This window comes from Stegodyphus dumicola, chromosome 7, assembly GCF_044657685.1.
Source record: "Stegodyphus dumicola isolate Sdum_Otavi_A_Nest chromosome 7, ASM4465768v1".
Classification (NCBI taxonomy): Eukaryota; Metazoa; Arthropoda; class Arachnida; order Araneae; family Eresidae; genus Stegodyphus; species Stegodyphus dumicola.
The window spans coordinates 26951347-26965561 of record NC_140774.1 but is presented as its reverse complement, the minus strand read 5'-3'; the positions used below and the strand labels follow the sequence as shown (position 1 = coordinate 26965561).

The 14215-nt window shown below is 34.1% G+C and overlaps 1 protein-coding gene across 1 annotated transcript in view; it reads left to right on the top strand.

The window, feature by feature from the left end:
- The first annotated feature begins 359 nt into the window (after positions 1-359).
- Positions 360-14215, top strand: part of LOC146996136 (cytochrome P450 3A11-like) — a 60554-nt gene continuing 46698 nt past the window's right edge. The window contains exons 1-2 of the mRNA XM_085820003.1: positions 360-584; positions 11118-11214. Of these exons, the coding sequence (XP_085676129.1) occupies positions 532-584; positions 11118-11214 (150 nt within the window). The 5' untranslated portion in view covers positions 360-531. The remainder of the gene's footprint in view (positions 585-11117; positions 11215-14215) is intronic.

Below are 14215 nucleotides of genomic sequence, written 5' to 3'. Positions count from 1 at the left end.
AAGAAAAATTATTTTCAAGGTAACAGACGATGTTTCTCATATCAACTATGAACTGTTGTCAGAAATGCTTCATTCCATAACACTTAGATTTTCGGAATGCGTTATCCAAATCGTTCTGAAAATATGCTAACGTTCTCTGTATTTCTGGAGAAAAATGAGAAAGGATAAATCTATAATTTAAAGAGAAAGATAATTACTCGTATATTAAAAATTTAAAGTGGAAAAGGCTTCAACCCCATTCAAAAATCGACTATGCCTGCTACTTTTCGAAGATAACTTTAATCTTGTCTACTTATCGCTTAATAAAAAAAAATGCGCACGAACTGTTTACGAATTTAATACCCTTGCGCATACGAAACTGAACAGGGGAAAAAAAAAAGTCACTCGTGAGTATTAATTTCTGGTTGCCATCTCAAAGGCCGAGGAATATCGTACACGTCACTATTTCGTCATTTCCTGTGACTGGTGATTTGACAGATATTAATTTATTCATGTAAAGTTTGGAAGTTCACATCCAGAGTGAACGTCAACATGTGGTTAGCTGTTGCTACTGCTGTTGCGGTTGTAATTGTTCTGCTGTTACGGTAAGTAAGAGCTGATTTTCGCTAATAAATCATCGTAAAGTAAATTATAATGTATGGCATTTTTTAAATAATTGATAATTTTGCATAATTGTATAGTACTTTCGTTGTCAAATGTTAAAAAGAATTTATAAAATTTGTATTCTACTTATAAATCATTGTTTCAGTAGCTTTCAATAAAAATTTTATTTTTAGTTTATTCTTTACTAAAGAATATTATTCACGATGATTGCTTTTCAAAATAAAAACATGCTTTCCTGTTAAGTGCACAAAATGTATTCTTAACTTTTTAATAAAGTAGATAGCTTCTTATGCTCTAACATATTCAAATAATCTAACCTAATCATAACTTTACAAAGCATTACAGCGAAACCATCACACATCTAGACTAGAAGAGAAACACGCTAATGTGACAATCAAAATCGTAAAAAACAACCTTATATTTAGCGTAGGTATAATGAAACACTCAATCGATTTCGAGGGCAGCTAAAGGTCCCTCCTCATCAGGAGAAAGAAATACATAGAAAGAAGAAAATAGGAGTCACAGAAACACGTAGTGCTTATCAGCACTGCACGTGGTTATAACTAGATTTTTAATCAGAGTTGCACTGGCCGCCTACTTTTACTGAGCCAGGCTGTCTGATCAAGTATAAAGAAATATTAGCGAAGTTAAAATAGGGAGCGAGGGGCAAATGCACATTACGCTCAAAATCTGAACTTCAAATAATGAAAAGCAACCACTGAACGGATTTTTATACCCTCTGGTAGTACCAAGCGCGAGGAGGTAACGCCATCTATCGGCAAAAATAATTGAATTAAGATAGTAGAATTTTAAAGGCATTAGGAAGGACTGGATTGGACTTCAAATCATTAACTAAACTTTCTAAATTTTTGTGAATGTGAAAAGCCTCAAGAAAATCCAATTCGCCTATGGAAGAAGCCTTTTGGATGATTTTTGCAGACCCAAAATCAAAATTATGATTAAAAGTCCAGCTATGATATGCTATTGAAGACTTGTTAATTTCGCCTTTTTTGACATAAGATTCATGTTCCTTGATACGAAACTTCAACGCTCTTTTTGTTTGGCCAATATATCTTAAACCACACTGACATGATATACTATAAATTCCCCAAGAATTCAAGACAGAAACGCAATCTTTTAGAATCGAAGGGTGAATTTTATTAATAGGGGAGAAACCGACTTGAAAATTGAATTTCTGGAGAATCCGTGCAATTTTATAGCTAACAGAAGGATAAAATGGAAGCACGACAAGGTCATTAATATTATTTCTAACAGTGGAATGTCTTCTTTGATGGGAATCTGAGAATTTTTTGACGGCTTTATCAATAATCACGGGAGAAAATCCACGGTCAATCGCAACTGCTCTCAAATAATTAAGTTCATTGGTAAGCAAAGATTCAGAGGAACAAACTTTTAGCGCGCGGAAAACATAATAGTAAAAAGAAGCCATTTTTTGCTTAACAGGGTGGCATGACTTGGCATGGGGTGGTAAACAAACTGCAAAGGGTTTACGGTACACAGTGGTGCTAAAATCGGTTTCATTGCGGATCATAAGAATATCGAGGAAGGGGAGGGAATTGTTGGATTCAATTTCAAGAGTGAATTGGATGGCTGGATCAATTGAATTCATAATAGATAGAATCTCGGATAAATCCTCTTTATAACCGTCAAAAAGTGCGAAAGTGTCGTCAACATACCGAATCCAAAGACGAAAAGATAATTTATCAAATAATTTCATCTCAAAATAGTGCATATAAATGTCAGCAAGTACCGGACTGAGAGGATTACCCATAGCCAATCCTTCAACTTGACGAAAATATGCATTTTGGAAACCAAAGTGGGTTTGACTTAGAGAAACTTTAGTAAGCGAAACCAACTCATTAATTTCAGTATGTGTGAAGTGAAATTCCCGAAGCCTAGTTTCAAGACAATTTAGTGCTCCTTCGACCGGAACATTAGTAAACAATGATTTGACATCAAAAGAAACCATAATGGAACGAAGTGGGGAAATATTTTTAAGTTTATCAATGACGTCAACAGAATTTTTTACAGTGTGAATATTGTTAGCAAGTAGAGGAGAAAACTCCTCTACTTGCTTCAAAGCAAAAAATGGCTTCTTTTTACTATTATGTTTTCCGCGCGCTAAAAGTTTGTTCCTCTGAATCTTTGCTTACCAATGAACTTAATTATTTGAGAGCAGTTGCGATTGACCGTGGATTTTCTCCCGTGATTATTGATAAAGCCGTCAAAAAATTCTCAGATTCCCATCAAAGAAGACATTCCACTGTTAGAAATAATATTAATGACCTTGTCGTGCTTCCATTTTATCCTTCTGTTAGCTATAAAATTGCACGGATTCTCCAGAAATTCAATTTTCAAGTCGGTTTCTCCCCTATTAATAAAATTCACCCTTCGATTCTAAAAGATTGCGTTTCTGTCTTGAATTCTTGGGGAATTTATAGTATATCATGTCAGTGTGGTTTAAGATATATTGGCCAAACAAAAAGAGCGTTGAAGTTTCGTATCAAGGAACATGAATCTTATGTCAAAAAAGGCGAAATTAACAAGTCTTCAATAGCATATCATAGCTGGACTTTTAATCATAATTTTGATTTTGGGTCTGCAAAAATCATCCAAAAGGCTTCTTCCATAGGCGAATTGGATTTTCTTGAGGCTTTTCACATTCACAAAAATTTAGAAAGTTTAGTTAATGATTTGAAGTCCAATCCAGTCCTTCCTAATGCCTTTAAAATTCTACTATCTTAATTCAATTATTTTTGCCGATAGATGGCGTTACCTCCTCGCGCTTGGTACTACCAGAGGGTATAAAAATCCGTTCAGTGGTTGCTTTTCATTATTTGAAGTTCAGATTTTGAGCGTAATGTGCATTTGCCCCTCGCTCCCTATTTTAACTAATATTTCGCTAATATTTCTTTATGCTTGATCAGACAGCCTGGCTCAGTAAAAGTAGGCGGCCAGTGCAACTCTGATTAAAAATCTAGTTATAACCACGTGCAGTGCTGATAAGCACTACGTGTTTCTGTGACTCCTATTTTCTTCTTTCTATGTATTTCTTTCTCCTGATGAGGAGGGACCTTTAGCTGCCCTCGAAACCGATTGAGTGTTTCATTATACCTACGCTAAATACAAGGTTGTTTTTTACGATTTTGATCATCACACATCTGTTTACAGTGTCTCACAAAAGTGATGGGACACTTGTGCTTTACAAAAGGAAACTGTAGTAAAATAAATTTTAAAAAAATGTAAAAATTTTTTATGGGTGTGTTTCACACTTAAATTTAGTAATAATTATTACATAACATACATTTTCTCAAAATATTAAAATATTAATTTAATAAAAATAAAATTGTTTAGAACGGAGCAAAAAAGGGCTCACATAAGTGATGGGACACTTACTTTTCCATCAAATATTTAAACAAAAATTTTACTTTTTAAAAGGTTTTAATATTTTGTTGGATTTCCTTTTAATTTTAAAACATGATTTAATCTTCTTGCGATGGATTCGACTAATTTTTTTGCGATTTCTGGAGTGATTTTACCCCATTCTTCTTGAAGCACCGATTTTAATTGTTGTTTTGAAGAAATAATGTGTTTGCGAATTCTTCATTCCAATTCTTGCCAAATATTCTCTATGGGGTTTAAGTCTGGAGATTGTGGTGGTGTTTTTATTATTTCAGGACAGTTATACAGCAGCCAGAGTCTAACGTTCAAAGCAGTGTGCTTGGGGTCATTGTCCTGGTAGAATTTAAAATCGTTATGAAGGGTCAATTTTCGTGCTGAAGATTTAAAATTTTGATTTAAAATGTCAATATACTTGTCCTGATCCATTATACTGTCAATAAAAACAAGATTACCAACTCCAGCGGACGACATACACCCCCATACCATAACTCCTCCTCCACCATGTTTTACTGCTGGCACCAAGTTCTGTTTGCGAAATTCTTTCCTGGGTTTTCTCTACACCAAGATTCTACCGTCAGAACCAAATATATTAAATTTACTCTCATCAGCAAATATAACTTCATTCCAGTAATCATACTTCTTATTTATGTAGGATTTTGCGAAAGCCAGTCTGAGTTTTCTATTCTTTTCACTTACAAAGAATTTCTTCCTGGCTGCTCTACCGTGGTATCCAGCAGATCGAATTACTCTTCTAATAGTCTCAGGATTAACAATTGCTCCATATAATGCTTGTAAATCAGCAGCAACTTTAGGAGCACTCATTCTTGGATTTTTTTTAATATTTCGAACGATAATTCGCTTTATTCGATTAGATAGCTTTTGATGGTCGGCCAGGTCTTCTTTTATCCTGAATCATATGATTCTTTTTATATCGTTTAATGATATTGAAAACTGTTGAATAACTCAACTGTTTCAGCAGTTCCTCTAATAGATTTTCCACGTTCAATATGCAAATTAATAACTAATTTTTGAATTTCAGGCAAAGTTTCTTTTCGTTTAGCATTCATGGCTGCACAGAGCTAAAAAACACAAAAATTCCAAAACAAACTGGAGAGAAATACTGCAGACGATTTTATAAATTATTCCCAATTGCTTTTGAAGTAAAAATAAAAACCCCCAAAAAATATTTTTATTGTAGTACGTAGTAGTATCTAATGGTGTCCCATCACTTATGTGAGGCATTTTTTGCTCCTTTCTAAACAATTGTATTTTTATTAATTTAATATTTTGAGAAAATATACGTTATGTAATAATTGTTACTAAATTTAAGTATGAAACACACCCACAAAGTATTTTTACATGTTTTTTTTAAATTTATTTTATTACAGTTTCTTTTTGTAAAGCACAAGTGTCCCATCACTTTTGTGAGACACTGTATGTCGTCCTACGCCACTTTACAACGGAAATGTTTAGACCGAAAATTTTTACGCAAAGAATACAGTCAACTCGCTATTAAATGTGGTTCAAGAAATTATATATTAAAACATTTTAGTAAACGCATTTAATTACGCAGATTGAAGATACTATAAGAAAATACTTAAGGAAATGGCAAATTTATGCCAAGCATTGAGAAAATATCGATAAGCAATTGTTAAATTCGTTTCATAAGGCGAAGAATATTTAGCCAATATCTTTTTTGATCCATGAGCGACGGTGTATTTCAGTCTATATATTGATTTTTAGAGAGTTAAAAAAATGAAAATTCTAACTAATAACTGAATATATTTTGTTCTCAAGCGTATTCAATAGCTTTAAAATTCATGTTATTAAATGTCCTAGGAGAAATTGTTTTCAGCAAACGGATTTTAGGTCCTGCCAAATAGAAAATATTTTCAGAGAGAAGCGTTTGTTGCAAACTTCACAGGAAGCTATTTAATAAAATAAATGCACGACTACGTCTAAAATAATTAAATTTTATTAGTATGAAATAAGCGTGTATGGCTCTTATGTCTCTAAATGGCTAAAATGTTTGATGAATTATATTATAGCAATTGTTACTCCTGCCTTGTAGTATTGGTATTTTTAACAGCTCGTTTTAAATAAATACACGGAGTGTTTACACATTCTTAGAGCGATTTTTATAAAGAATTAGAAAATAGCAGATGTTTCGGAATAAAAATATCTGCCAGCCGCTTATTTGTTTAAATTAGAAATATCGTCTGCTCCCTTTAAATTTATTCTTCTTTAGAAAATGTCTCATGTAAGATGTGAATTGAAAGATATGTTTTTGCGCTTTCCGAAGAGAGATGTTCCTATTCCATCATTCAAAAATGTGGTGAAATGCATAGTATTAAAATATCTAAGTGCAAAATAACCAACACTATTCATTTAAAAGGAAAAAAACGTCAGCCATTACTTCAACATGGAAAAGAAGACTTAAACGAATACCGGAAAAGCATGCATACTATTTCTAATGTTTCTTAAGTTAAAGCATTGGTAACAACAGAAATCCGCCTATGCAGAAATCAATCCAGTCTTTATATACATCTGTAGCAACAATAAATAAATTAATATAAAAGATTTAGAACTTTAGAAAGCTAACATCTTAATGTTCACCAGCTTTTGCAAAAGCATGTGGCTCAAGGCAGAACAATTTGTAGAATCATGTATGAAAACTATTTAGTTGGAGATAAATGAAGTACATTTTGCTCTTGATGAAGCTGGAGTTTAAATGACTGCAATAAGAAAGGTCTATTTATTATCGGAAACGAAGAGAAAAAAATGTACAAACCTGGTTCTATCAGTGTGAAGAAAGCATCATAAAGGAATTTATGATTGTAGCAGGATTCTCTTACAATGGGAAATTAAAAATAAAAAGAATGGAAAAAAATGTAAATAAAAGAGGAAGGTTTTACGTCTGATATTTAGAGGAGAAATTCCATTTCTTTATCCGAATGACTTTCAAAGAGTGAAACTTCATCAAGACAAAGCAACAAGTCATACTTCTAAAAGTACCACTGCATTCGTTGGAGAAAAGAAGATTGATACAGGTATTGCGTATGTACACTGCGAAAAAAAAAAAAGCCACAGTTCTATATCTCCCGTTCTACTGGGCCGATTGACGAAATTCAACTTGCGCTTTTCATGTCTCAAAAGCGCGACTTAGGATATGTATTAGATTTATTTATTAGATTATTAGATTTATATATAGCATTGTTCTAATATAGGTATTTTGACACAAAATCCGACTTTTTCTGAAATAACATACCAATTTTTTTCCATATTTCAGTTCTGCGATTCAAATTACGCCAAACTACCAAGTTTTGTAAAAATCGCACGAATAGTTTTTAAAAAATTAGCCCTAAAAATTTTACCTCCTTAATTTTAATTGAGTTTGGTATACACACTGCTGGCCACCCAAATTGCAACACCAAGAAAGACAAGAGATATCACAACAAAATTTATTTAGTAGATAACATGTTGACCAAGTATCAAATGATTAAATTTATAGACTATAGTGAAGTGTGGTTCCTTCAAGAATCAATAGCCAGAGTAGCCGCCATTGTTGGAGATCACCGCTGCCACACGCCTCGGCATTGATTCAAAGAGTCTTTGGATGTGTTCTTGGGGTACAGCAGACCAAGTAGCTTCCACACGTTGCCAAAGTTGATCTGGTGTGGCAGCTTGGGATGTAATCTGGGTAAATCGTTCAGCAACCATGGACCACATGTTTTCTATCGGCAAAAGATCCTGAGAGCGAGCCGGCCAGGCCAGGGAAGCAATTCAATCTGGCGATTGACGAAGAACCCTTGGACAATGCCTGCTACGAGTAATTGCGCATTATCCTGTTGAAATATGGCTGTGGAGAAGCCCTGAAGGTAAGGAACGACAACTGGCTCCAACAAATCGGAGATGTAGCGCTGGCTGTAAGTACCGGCAATGCGTATTAGAGGAGTGCGAGAGTGATATCCAATACCGCCCCATACCATAATACCCGGTGCAGGACCAGTGTTACGGTGCATAACGCAGCTGTTCAGCATCCTCTCTCCACGGTGTCTCCAGACTCGAATCCGACCATTGTGGTATTGCAGACAGAAGTGTGACTCGTCAGTAAAGACAATTTCATTCCATTCTGTCATCCGCATTTTTCTTTCATCGCACCATTGGCGGCGGAGACGTCTGGGGTTCTGCGTCAAGGGTAGACGAAGCAATGTCTTGCGGACAGACCACCTTGTTGTAAATGGCGTCGAATGGTACGCCCAGGCACTGGATGATGCGTACAGACTAAATGTGTTGTGCTATGGTTCGTGATGTGACTGAGCGATCCATCACTGCCATGCGCTCAATGTTCCTGTCATCACGTGAAGTGGTGCACTGAGATGGATGCGATCGAACACATCGGTCCGTCGTACCCTCCTGCATCCAACGGTCACATATCCGCATTACAGTTGTTTGGTTTCGTCCAACACGACTACCGATTTCCCTGAAAGATAATCCACACTCTCGGTAGGCCATTATTCTTCCTCTGTCGAACTCGAATACTTGATCAAACGATGATCGCTGTTTACTACGAGGCATAATTGATTTTTTTTTTTTTTAACCACAAGAAAAACACAATTCTCGAACTTGAAATCGTTGAAAACTTTAAGCCTTAAATAGCGCTTTAAAGTGGCGCCACAGGCGCGCGTGATGTGCGTGTGCGCTGAAATTCTAATCATTTGCATATCTCACCTCCGCTAATGCATGTGGTAAATTTCATGTTATTTGCATGATTCCTTCAGGGTGTTGCATTTACGGTGGCCAGCAGTGTATTTATTAATCTCTCTTTTTTTTATTAAACTTATTTTCATTTCGCATTTAGAAATTTAGGTTCATTCCAAATAAAACTCATCCATTTTTTATGATTTATTTTTAAAATTTGTATTTTTAAATAGTTTTTATAATTTTTTTAAAAACATTTTGAACTATAATCTATAACATTTTTACCATCATCTTAAACTAGACGTATTTCTAAGCATACCTGCAAAAATTTACAGTTTTTTATTCAAAATTTCCGAAGATATACGTCAATTTATATATTGGCGCGTTTTAAAATTTGGCATATTTGTTGAAAGCGATCAAACATCAAATGTGGTTTTGACACTATTCTAAAATTATTTGGAAGCAGAAACGCAGTGACTTTTTTCCCGATCATACACAATGTAAAAAGGTAGGAATGAGGTGCCCTTTTTTTTTCGCTCCAGCATAATGGAAGGAAAAGGAAAATTGGTTGCCACATATTAAGAGGTTCGCCAAGTGAATTATTCTTGGCGCAAACTGAAAAAAAAAAAAAAAAAAAAAAAAAAAAAATTGTGCCAAAGTAAATTTGTGGATTTCTCCGTAAATTTCGCACCAAATTTTACAAAATTTAATATCTAGGCATAATTTCAGTCTTAGAACCGAAATATTTGAAAACATTGGTATGTTATTTCAGGAAAAGTCCGATTTTGTGTCAAAATACCTAGTATGTTAGAACAATGCTATACATAAGTCTAATATATATCTTAAGTCGCATTTTCAAAACATGAAAAACGCAATTTGAATTTTGTCAATCGGCCCAGTGGGACGAGAGATATAGAACTGTCCTTCTTCTTCTACCTTTTTTTTTTTTTTTTTTTTTTTATTATTAGTCCAAAGGGGCTTTGTCCCTGAAGGATTATTGTTTTCGTTTTGCGTCTTTGCGTTGAATCACTATAAATGTCCGTTTCATTTTTCAAACTGTTGCCACAAAATGTTAGTCCTGCATTATATTTGAAGAAATTAAATAATGAAAAGTCTGCATAAATGTAGGTATATTTCTCGCAATGTGATAAAACAACGGTAAATAGAGCAATCGAATTTTGAATGACGAAATCTTACTGCGAATATGGCCATGTGGAAGCCAAAATTTGAAATTTGGAATTTGTTTTATTAGCGATTTCATATTTTCTAAACCTTTACCGAATTTTTGAGTAACAAACTCAACGATTTGAAAGGGAGCAATGGCAACAATCTACGGGGGGGGGGAGGAATTTTTTTATCTCCAGCGCGCGGAACTGTGTATCGGAAATTCTAAAGATAGGCTCATTTTAAAATTACTTTGCATATTGCTATTGAACTGAAATTAAGTGCGAAGAACATGATATTTAATAAATGAAGGTAACACACAAAACTTTAAAAAAAACGCCCCTTTCGACGTAATTTAAAATCTGAAACCTTTCAGATTTTTTTTTTTTTTCGCATTGTGCATTTTCAGTATACTCCTGGAAAGTCCTCTGACTTTCACCTATGGACTATTGTACGTTTAGTATCTTAGAAAAAGTAATTTCTAAGCACAAACTTACCGCAATTGACGAATCCTGAAAAGTAGTAGTACAGGAATGGGAATCAATACCCCTGAAAATTTTAGGAAAAATCTTTCTGTCATGAAAACACGATTGAGACTTACAACACCCCAAAAAGGCTACTAGATATCGAACATTTAAAAGAACATTCTTTGCATTTTAAACATTTATTAAACGGCCCCGAAATCGTTCTAAGAATGTGTAAACACAGTCTGTATGTGATTGTAAGTTGTGTCTTGAATTCCTGAGGATAAGCTAGTAGGCTAAATATAACTAATCAGCTTTAAACATTTTAAGCCTGAAAGCAAAAAAAAATCAGCATACAAAAACCAGATTGTAATTTAATAATTTTACGATTATTATATTTTTCTTTTTTTTCAATGGCAAATTGTGAACAATTGCAAACGCAACCTAGTCCATTTAATCTATACAAGGCCGGATGTGATGGTCTTTTTATTATGGAGGCACCTAATAGGTGGGCCACCATCGCCTTTCCTATGAAGGGACGGACAGTTACAACCATGTCTTCTCCGGGATTCGAACCCAGGCTCTTCGACATCGCAGTCAGCTTCCCTGACCACTAAACCGGCTGGGCAGCTATATTTTTCAACTTCTTGAATGTATTTTAACGTTGCCAACTTTAATGATAAAATTTTCGGTGTATTTGAGAGTGAACTGAAATCATCAGATTGCTAGTAATTTTTTCAAAAATCTGTTCTTTTTTCACAGATATCTTGGAAGAAATGATGATTACTGGGAAAAGCGTGGTGTTCCATTTGCTCCACGTACTAGCATTATAAGTGTGTTGAAAGCGCTATATTCTAAGGTCAGTTTCAGATTCCTTTATAATTTTCTTCCAGTTATACTAGGAGGTACGCAGTTCACAGTGTATATGCATATATATATAAATATATATAAATATGTGTTTCATAGGAACGAAACATGTATTCGGAGCTCGTTAATCAGCTTAGCTCCGAATTAATTAATCGGAACTCATTAATCAATTTCAAAACGCTTTTTCCTTGATAAGTTCTGTTTGAAGCGTTGAACTGAGGAGATTAATACTTCATTTTTATTTGTTATTTTATTGTGTATTACTTTCAGTATATTATCAGTATTTGTAGTTTAATTTTTACTAGTACAACCTTTGGGTTCAACTTTCTTCGAGAAAAAAATGGTTAGGGCCTCCATAGGAAAGAAATTGTAAACTTTCATATAAACTCCGACTTTTCCTACTCTTTTAATAATTGTGTAATAGGTCTTAACGTCACATTGCTTGTAGCCTTTCCAATTTCTATTTCAATTTTATATATATATATATGTCAATTTGAAATTAATAGAAAAATAAAAAATCATAATCAGATGCAGCAAAGTTGAAAAATAAACGAAATTTAATCAAAACCGTGTAAACAACCACTGCATCTAATTAATAAAAGTGAAAAAAAGAATAAACATTTTTTAATTTTGCATTTCTTATGATGTCTTCATCAAGAGGTTCATGTTCTCAAAAATGTGACAAATATAGCTTGTTTTTGTACTATTTTAATTTATTTAACCGGTGTACTATTTAATGAGTCCAATTTTTTTTTAAATCTGATGTGGACACCACATGACTTCCTTGTATGGCTTATTAAATTATATACATTTTTGCTGAATTTCGTTTAAACTTATTTCCTCGAATTTCATTAGAGATATATTTCTCGTTCAATTAATTTAGTTCTCAATTCGCGGCAAGCCAAAAATACATAAACATTCAAACATCTTCATTAAAAAATTGTAAAATATAGAAAACTTAAAACACCAAGTACAGTTCAAAAGAGTTGAAAAAAACAATTTTTATAATTCAAATTAGAATTTCTACGCAAAAACAAGCAATTCGGCCAGTGGGCAGTAAGACAAATCTTTTCGGGGCACAAAACTGAATGTTTGTTGTGGCATAAACTGACTTCGCTATTCTAATAAAAGTTTCAAAATGTAAAGGATTAGTCGCACTTCATAATTTTTAAATTGTTTATAATCCTACAACTATTGCATGCAGATTAACTAAAGCAATAAAAGACTTAACCGGAGCATAATAACAACATAATTCAATCAAACCAAAAATGCACCAAAAATTCAAACCAAAAATGCACAATTTACCAACATATAAGAATGAAAAAACTCAGCTCACCGATCCCGGTAACAGAGTGGAAATAATATATATATGTAAGATAAAAAATATGTAACGTAAAATTATAATTAGCAATAGTTCTTAATTTCCCCTCTCTATTTCAAAAATCGTAATGACTTTTCCGGATTACGTCATTTCTAGACCAGTCCATCTCGTATCGCTTGCGCAATCTGATGACGTAGCTAATTCGGAGCTTGAACTGATAATTTCGAGAACTGAAACCTTTCTAATCTAAACCAAAACCTTCTCGTTGTGAGCTTCCATATTGGATAATTGTACACCTATCTTGCTATTATATATTGCTTTTACCTATCTTGCTATAATGACGCTATTTCGCTGTGCTCTCTACCTATCGCGATAGTATGAAAATTGTAAATGTGCTTGAATAGACACGATTAGAGCACCAAGTAAATTGTGACCACAAATGTCAATTGAAATAAAAATAAATATTTAATACTACTCAGCTGCTAAGTTTTCCTAGTCATTATGGATTCAACATTTTAGTATTCTACGCAATAACCATTCATCCTCTTCAGTATGGATCTACGTTCTAAGCTATCTGCGTGCTACGCCCTCAACATTTCTATGTTCCATCCACATTTCTATGTTTCCACATTAGCACACATTTCCACATTCTAAATTCGTTTTTATTACGTATATATAGCAGTATCACAATTTTTTATTTTAAAACAAAATAGTCAGATATTCGGGCGGTAACTCAAATAATAAGAACTAAACTAAAACTCAGAACATATTAACAAGTAGTAGAAATTACTGTACAGGGCTCAGATAAAACCTATTGCCTAAAACCGAGTCGAAAATCCAGTGGCAGCAAAGTAACAGCTGTTACGCCACATTTTAACCAGCAGTAACTGCAGAAGCTCACGCTACCGAGATACAGCGCTTGCATAAACTCTCTAACTTTCCCTTAGACTCTATAATTGACCGAGCTATTGCGAAGAGCAATGTTGCCGGTTCCAGAATTAAAGCACAAGGGCACTTGACATAAAGAAATCCGGACGTGGAGAAAATCTCAGATGAGAAAACGGAGTTTAGGGGAAGAAGAGAAGTACCAAAAGAAGCAAGACAATCCAATCGGACAAATTCGCAATACGTGACGAGCGATCATAGCTTTCAAGGAGGACCCAAGACAATGTAAATCAATGACAAAAATAGGAGAAGATACACTACAATAGTTCTAATGGCAATTCAAATACAATAAAACAACCTCAATCAGTAGTGCTAAATACAACACAATACAAAACAACTATACAACACAATTTAAATACAACTATTCAACGAAGCTACAGAAGAACTTCAATCAAAATCAAATGCATTAGAAGTATAAATAGCTACCAATGGAGGATCTAAGTGAAATGTTGTCGTCTCCTCCCATGAAGGTGTGAGCTGCAAGTGGTCTGACGCTTCTATCTTCGAAGAGGATTGTCTATTGCATGAATCGATGTCTATTGCATGATTAGCTTGGATGGACAAAATGCAAAATTACCTCTATGCCGTAGAAGACTGGTGCACAAATTGGCGCGTAAAAATCAATGCTAGCAAGTCACAACTTTTAATTCTTAGCAAAACTAAGAAAACCATTGCTTTTAAAGATCTCTACCTTTTTCAGGAAGCTGTTCCTCTGGTCACAAAGGCC